The sequence below is a fragment of the Salvia miltiorrhiza genome, chromosome 3 (genome assembly GCF_028751815.1).
Source record: "Salvia miltiorrhiza cultivar Shanhuang (shh) chromosome 3, IMPLAD_Smil_shh, whole genome shotgun sequence".
Taxonomy (NCBI): Eukaryota; Viridiplantae; Streptophyta; class Magnoliopsida; order Lamiales; family Lamiaceae; genus Salvia; species Salvia miltiorrhiza.
The window spans coordinates 59,266,288-59,273,790 of NC_080389.1; the positions used below are offsets into that span (position 1 = coordinate 59,266,288).

The window sequence follows — 7,503 nt, forward strand, 5'->3', positions numbered from 1 at the left end:
CATATCTATTTTAGAGTATTATTTATCGAGGTTTTTATTTATTAACCTTTATCTCAACTTAACTACCAAACACATCCTACTAAAACAACAAAAAAATAATACTAGTTCAGTATGATCATATAAGTTTGTGGTATTTTTAGCTGATCAATATATTATTTATACATGATTAAAAATCCAATAATTAGTTTAAATGTTATATATTCATGTTTAACATTATGTATATTGTTAGAGCATAGATTATACTCTTAGGATGATTGTAATTATGTAGACAATTGTATCTGTTGTCCTTGATACTCTTTCAGATACTAGTGTCACCAAATGTACCAATTTGACGTAAGACAACAGATTCCTTATCTATAAGGGAATTTGCAAAGGATTGACATCAACATTATATAAGAGTTTTCAGAAGATGTACGACTTCATATTTCCTATTTGTTGAAGATTTACTCTGCTAAGACTGTGGATAAATTTGATTATACTTATTTTTGATGAGTTGTCATGATGACAAATGTGTTCGTACTTATCTTTAAGGAGTTGTTACCATTTACGATTAGGAAAGTGTTAACTTGGGCTGCAAGATAAGATCAATGGCTTGAAGCCTATTTAAGAATATTCACTTTGTTTAGAAAGGTGAGGGAGTTAGTGCTAAATTGATCTCGCATTTTCTAGATGAAATTTTTTGTGTTCGTGCTAGGTGTCCCCCGAACTTGCTGCCAGTGGTGCGGTTCTCGATATTAGTTCATTCTTTGTTTTAGCATAAGAGTATTTGTGAGGTAAACACTATTGAATATATTTTTTAAAAAGAGTTGTAGACTCTTGTTTATTTGATTCTTGTTGTGAATGCGTCAAGTTTACACCTAGGGAGTGAATCATTGTCTTGCTTCCAATTTTTCACTGTTTGTGAAGTTTTGGGAAGATATTGAGTCTTATTGTGTAAGTACATTTTTATCATAACTTTAGTAAGTTATCGTTTTCCCTGAACGAGGCTCCCAGACATGCTTATATGAAAATAGGTATTTTGTACCTATCACTCCTAGGGATGTCAATGCAGCCCGAAACCCGTGGGCCGACCCGAATAACCCGACAAAATTAGAGGGTTAGGGTTGAAAAATCGCAACCCGAAAAAACCTCCAGGCCGATTAGCCCGCACCCGACTAACCCGAAACCCGATAGGGCTAGCCCGAAAACCCGATGGGCTGGCCCGGTGGGCTGACGGAATTGTGACTGATACATCCAGTTACAACTTCTGCTATGTTTAGATCTATGATATTTGCTTAAATATATATATGTAGCCTCATTAAAAAAAAAGTGAAATTAATTAGTTAGAATATATATATGTGTGTATCTCATTAGTTAGAAATTAATTATTAGTATCTCAATTTAAAGTATTACCAATTTTTTTTTTTTGTCTGTCAATGAGACGTGCATGGCAAATCCACTAATTATTCAGTAATAATCCAGATTGATTCTAGTGCATTGATACATGTTAAATTTTACTATCTCATTTTAATATAATTTTGTTTATGTAATCTTGAATATCTTATATTTTTGCATTTCATGCTTTGCTATATAATTTATATCTTTAATATCTATGTATATTTTATACATTATACATTAGATCATTAGGAATAATAAAATACAAATGATAATTTTATTTTTACGCCTTTAACCTGATTAGCCCGATGGGCTAGCCCGAAACTCGAAAGTTTAGGGTTAGGGTTGAAGATTTACAATCCAAAAAAATCTCCAACCCGATTAGCCCGCACCCGACTAACCCGGAACCCGATAGGACTAGCCCGAAAACCCGGTGGGCTGGCCCGATTGACATCCCTAATCACTCCTGATGGTGGGTAGAAATAATTTTCTCCCAAATGATATTGCTTTTAAGTCCCACCATTAAGTTCGAGGAGCTTTGCCACCACTAGAATAAAAAAATTGAAAAAATATATACACATCGGTATTGAAATTCACAAAGAGATAACCCACCAAGAACTTCGGCTAGAATAGTAGAACTTTTTTCATCATCCAAATAAAGAAGAGAAAAAGGTACAACTTTAGTAAGACCACCGCGCGTGGTGAGGCGGCTACCACCATGCTCCGCCGCTGCCGGCAAAGAATCCCACCAAGATCCACCCACCACCCTTTTTTTTACAACAGAAACTCAAACCCCACTTCTCCCATCTCCCTATCCTTCTCAAAATGTGAAAGTCGCTATATATATCACTTTACAATTTTTTTTCTCTTTTTCCGTTTTCCTCTTTTTTACTTGTGCCCAATTCATACCATACACATTTACCTGCAAAAGGTCACAAAAACTGCAAGAATGAGAACCACTTGCTCTGTGAAAAGTCAAGACAAATATTCAAACATGCAAACATCATTGTGTTGGATTGCTTTAATCAGTTGCTCCTCAAATTTTCACACTCAGTAATGCCAGTAATTCTTTTCTGTTTTTACTTTCACCTTTATCACAAACTCAGTAAATTATGGAAGTTTGCGTATTTTCATTCTGCCATGCACTTTCTCTTCTTTTGAAAAAACGACCTTTTGACTACCAATTAATTCTTCTCAAATCATACACAGCTTGGTGGTACTATTGCCTTTGTCAATGCCAATATATTAAACTAATGTAATAGTTCAGACAGCAAGCTAGAAAAGTGGGAGGAATTCTTTGACTACTTAGGATTCAAGATCATTCCACCAATCTCCAAAAGAAACTAGTATGCTAATGTTATTGGTGATGATGTTGTAGCTAGGTTCTTTCTACATTCTTACAGGACAAATGTCTACATATATTTAAATGTTTGTCGTGTTATGTATCTTCAACTATTTAGACATAATGCTTACATATGTTAAACACTTTCGGCCAAAGCATACCGACTTTATTGGATGTAGACGACATCTATATCTTGCACAATTATACGACACCTGTACTTCAAATTGGTTTCTGTCGGCAATTGATTGAAATTTCAAGGCCATCTGGTGTGAAATGTGATTTTCTCTACGATTTTGGCCAACTAACACAAATCAAGGTCAAAATCCTAAGGGCCATATTAGCTACAGGAAGATGGCTGTTTCTAGGAGTAAGAATACTGCCATTTATCACAATGGCTCCCACCAAAAAAGTGGCCGGACCCTAGTGAGAAAGAGAGAGACTAAAATGGGCCAAGCATCGATTTGTTAAAATCAACTTGATCGAAAAAATGTGTGTTTAAGAGCATTGGTTTAAGAGACAAAACAAACTAGGACCAGAGATTTCCTCTCTCAATACGGACTACGGAATTGTGAGTCCACAATACAAGGACTCTTCCCTACCCTTTCAAAAAGGCCTACCATACTGGACAGAATGACTGAAATACCCCTCTCTGTTATCACCTCCTAGAAGCAGTGTCGGTGGGCGGACAGCAAGATTAGGATGTTAGGCTGAGATTTCATCTCCAACACTAGTTAAAGAACATTTACTATTGCAACAACCGAAACTCCTCGTCAGCTTTTATTATTTCTGAAATCGGTAGAAAATGACAAGACAGAGCCCACGGGGTAGCAGAAGCAGACAAAGGCTGGTATCTTTTTGTGATTAGTATTATCAAATTCATAATGTAGGATGGAAAACATTTGGTGCGACGACATATTTATCAATTTATGGGGCCTGGTTGATTTCAGCAGGATATGTCATTCTAGTAAACTTTAAGATAAAGTAGTAGTGCTCGAAAGGAGAAAGCTTACCATTTAATTTTCCTTACTTGATGAGTATTTTGAGTAGTCGAAAGTTGCTTAAGGCCTGCTTGGTTGCTTGAACGCGACAGTGGGAGCTATCCGGCAACTCCTCTTCTGATGCTCCAGCACAAGTTGGTCGGCAAACCAGTCGAGTTTCTCCAAGTTGCTCTGCTCTCCAATCTTCTTACCACTGAACAGGACAGACTCTACATTTTTCTGCTTCAGCATCTCGTCTGCTATCCCCATTAGCATTTTTACGTTGCTTGGGCTGGGGTCTGAATCGACATTTGCACTACATTGGCCGAAGCTGGAACAGCTTGCCTGTTGTTTGAAGAGTTCAGAAAATGCATATGAGCTTAGCTTTAAAATTTACCACTCAGTACAATAGTTACAAAACACCTCAATCGCCACTGATTATTCATCCATTTTCCCTCAAAATTATCCAGTTCTATATTTAATGTGCCACTTGCATATTTTTGTTTATTTCATTACATTGAAGAAGACAAATAGATCTTAACTGACATTATCATGTATATCTTGCAAAGTAATCCAGCTCAGTACCTAATCATATGTTTCTTACTTTTTAGTTAATCCCATGCCGCATCAGCCATCATAATAAATATACCCACAGATTGCACACCTGAAATATATATATTTATATTGTATATATAGCAAATAAATAGAGAAAGAAGAGAAGTTTATTAAGTAAGGTCCTGCTGGGAGTAACGGGACCATTGCTGTAAATGGCTGGCAGGACCATTGAAATGAATCCCATACCACGCCAGTTTTAAACCAGTTCAAGTCAAATAAGAGTGGCAAAATCACCTAGTTACATAGTCCCCTTCTCCTAAAAGCATGTGACAAAAACCATGATTGTTTTCCAAACTCAAGTCACATTCTGTGCGTGTATTACCATCTCCGGTATAATACATATCAACATATTCATGGGCAGGCCCAATTGAAGGACCGCATCAACATCACACTTGGTGAAAAATCTAAAAAATGACAAAATTGCAAACTGTGTATAATTTTATCTCTTCCGATCTCATCATCCTCTGACTGCTACTGATTTTAACAAGTAATCATAATAGTAATGTGATTTTTTGAACAACAACAATAATGGTGATACTATTTAAAATAATATAATAATGATAATAAAATCTAGTACTATAATTTTAGTCCTTCCCCTTCCAATCTCATCATTTTATGAGTGCTACTGATTTTAACAAAAATATGTACTACAGAATCGGCCAATAATGCCATTTTCTGTGAGTTTAAAACTCCATAAATATAGCATTTAAGGCAATATAGTCTTCTCCAGCATCAGAGGAAGTACTAGTTTGAATACCTAGTTGCTGTAAAATTTAGCTCTCTTTTTAAGTCGAGAAGCTTAAAACAAAGTGGTCGATAGAAAACATAATGCTATTATACAGTATAATAAAGGTTGCAGTTATGATTATGATCATTTTCATGACAGAATGTAGTCACGGCAACCCATGTCAATGTCTAAATACTGAACTTATGGTTGGCATTTTGGCTTAGGCAGCCATGTTGCATCAAAACGACAATGTTCTTCACCTGACTTGAACTCTCCTTTTCCCTCACTCATCTTCACATTAGTCTCCCCACCCTCCCTCCCCAAAAGAAACACACAGAATTTAATTGCATGCTCCCAAAAATACCACTGGCGCATGTTAGCCTAATAACAACCTCCCCATCCCACTCCAGCCTGTCGCCCCCACCCAAATTTTTTCTCAGGAATATCTGAAATTCAGCTATTGATTCCATCATTTACTCATTTGCAATCAGGATTTAAACGGTAAAAGTTGTGTTAAATGAGCTGATTAATAATATATTAAAATGGTCACGCATTTTGCGTACCTGAACTCTGACGTAATTGCTGCTGCGGCTCTGCCCGAACGCCATGGCCACAGCATGGTCAACCATCTCCGCCGCGCTGTCGCCGGAAATCCGTGCTAACGGCCGCGCCCAATCCTTGGCCTTCCATGTCTTGACCTGCTCATAGTCAAAGCTGCCTTCCATTAGCTGCCCGCCGGCGCCGACTGAAAGGACCAAAATATCCTCCACTCCTCTCACAAACGGAAACTCCTGTTTGTTGTGGAGAACATGAGTGATCGCCGCCGCTGTAGGGTTGCTCATCGCCAATCCGCCGTCTAGCCCCACGCACCGGGTCAAACCGTCAACCGATTTCATGCAAACCGGGTCGAATACGACCGGCTCGGCCGCCGTCGCCAAGCACACCTCCCATAGATTGAAATCGAAGCTGTCGCTCTCAAGAGCGTCCGCTCGCGAGAACAAAAACGGCGCCGCACTGGAGAGGTCGTAGCAGGGGATCAAAACCGGTTTGAGCGTGTCTTTCAGCGTCAGGCTGCGACCGGTTCTCTCGTCCTTGAACGCCTCCTTCATCGCTTTCTCCATTCCCGCCGTCGACGAACCGCCGCCGCCGCTGCCGGATTTCTTAAAAACACGCTTGAGAAAACCGTTCCTCGAACTCCGCGTTCTCGCCAAGGAGTATACCTTTTTCCCTTCCGCCGCGAGGAACTTCCACGTGTCGTCCGCGTGGAAAATCGGACGGTTCTGATCTCCTGCGGCGAATAGCATCGCTGTGAAGATTCCGCCGACGCCTGTGCCGGCGGCGACGTCGAAATAATCAGCGATTCTGGCGTCAGGATTCCCCGACTTGTTCTTCAGCGCTGTTTCCAAATACGCCAGCGTTTTGCCCGACAAAATGCTTCGCATACCGGCGCCGTCGATGCTCAGGATGCAGATTTTCCCCCTCTGATTCTTCGCCACCTGAACTCCGCCGTCGTCGATGCCTGGAACGACGGCGCTCTTCGGTTGCACCGCAATCGGCTTCTGTACCCAAAGCTGCTGATCGTCGTAGCCGAACAAAAACTTGCTCTCCAAAATGGAGAAAATTTCATAGCTCAATTTGTCGGTATCGATGCTCGGCTCCTGCAATCCAATCATTGGATTGATGCTACGGTCGTCGTTAACATCAACACACGCCATTTCTGATTGAAAATCTCTTCACGTCATCCGATTATATGTCTCTTGAATTGGTTTGCTGCGTACAAATGGCGGAAGAATAAGGTTTTAGGATTGTGTAATATTTATTGCTGATTGCCGACGATAGAGGGAGAAGGCGTCAAAAGGATTACACAATCAGGAGAGAGATGAGAGAGAAAGGGGGCAGCAAACTACAACACAAAATCCAGTTTTTGCAGAGCATGTTTGTTTTGTGTAGCCTTTTTATAAAAAAAAAAAGGAAAAAAGTTTTAAATTAAACAAATATAAAAAGGGAAGAATGAAAAAAAGAAAGGAAAAAAAGTTTTATCGCGCCAATCTACGACGACTTTACTGTACTTCTTCATTCATTTATTTTATTTAAACAATATGATTAAAAGTAAAAGTTTACTTCTCCTAAAAAGAAAGGTTTACTTAAGTTTTCTTCATACAGGGTTTTTAATACCGGTATACTGTATAATTATTCAATGAATCATAAGTGATTATATTTTTGCTAAAATTTGTATCGACATAATCCTTCAGCTATAGTTTATTAGTTTAGTAGGTTCTCATCCGTATTATAATTTTATTTTTATTACATTTGTATAATGTATCCTATATTCATTATGTAAATGCCATAATTTAACAATTCTCAATAGTGTAGTACAACTGACGAAATCGTAATGTGACATAAGAAAATTATTATAAATGGAGATCTCAATAAGTATTTTTCGTGCATTTATGTGTAAATCGACTAGT

At 38.6% G+C, this 7,503-nt stretch overlaps 1 protein-coding gene across 4 annotated transcripts; it reads right to left on the reverse strand.

Moving 5' to 3' along the window:
• Window positions 1-1,978: 1,978 nt before the first annotated feature.
• Window positions 1,979-7,105, reverse strand: LOC131014911 (patatin-like protein 6). 4 transcript variants are annotated; one of them, XM_057943069.1, is made up of 3 exons: window positions 5,599-7,105; window positions 3,727-4,038; window positions 1,979-2,296 (listed from the first exon to the last, which is right to left on the reverse strand). In XM_057943069.1, the coding sequence occupies exons 1-2, from the start codon at window positions 6,748-6,750 to the stop codon at window positions 3,775-3,777; spliced, it is 1,416 nt and encodes a 471-aa protein (XP_057799052.1). In that variant the 5' UTR covers window positions 6,751-7,105; the 3' UTR covers window positions 1,979-2,296; window positions 3,727-3,774. The 4 variants fall into 4 exon arrangements, with proteins under 4 accessions (XP_057799052.1, XP_057799054.1, XP_057799053.1 ...); XM_057943071.1 differs by having other exon boundaries at window positions 3,744-4,038; window positions 5,599-7,018; XM_057943070.1 differs by having other exon boundaries at window positions 1,979-4,038; window positions 5,599-7,018.
• Between the last annotated feature and the right edge of the window lie 398 nt (window positions 7,106-7,503).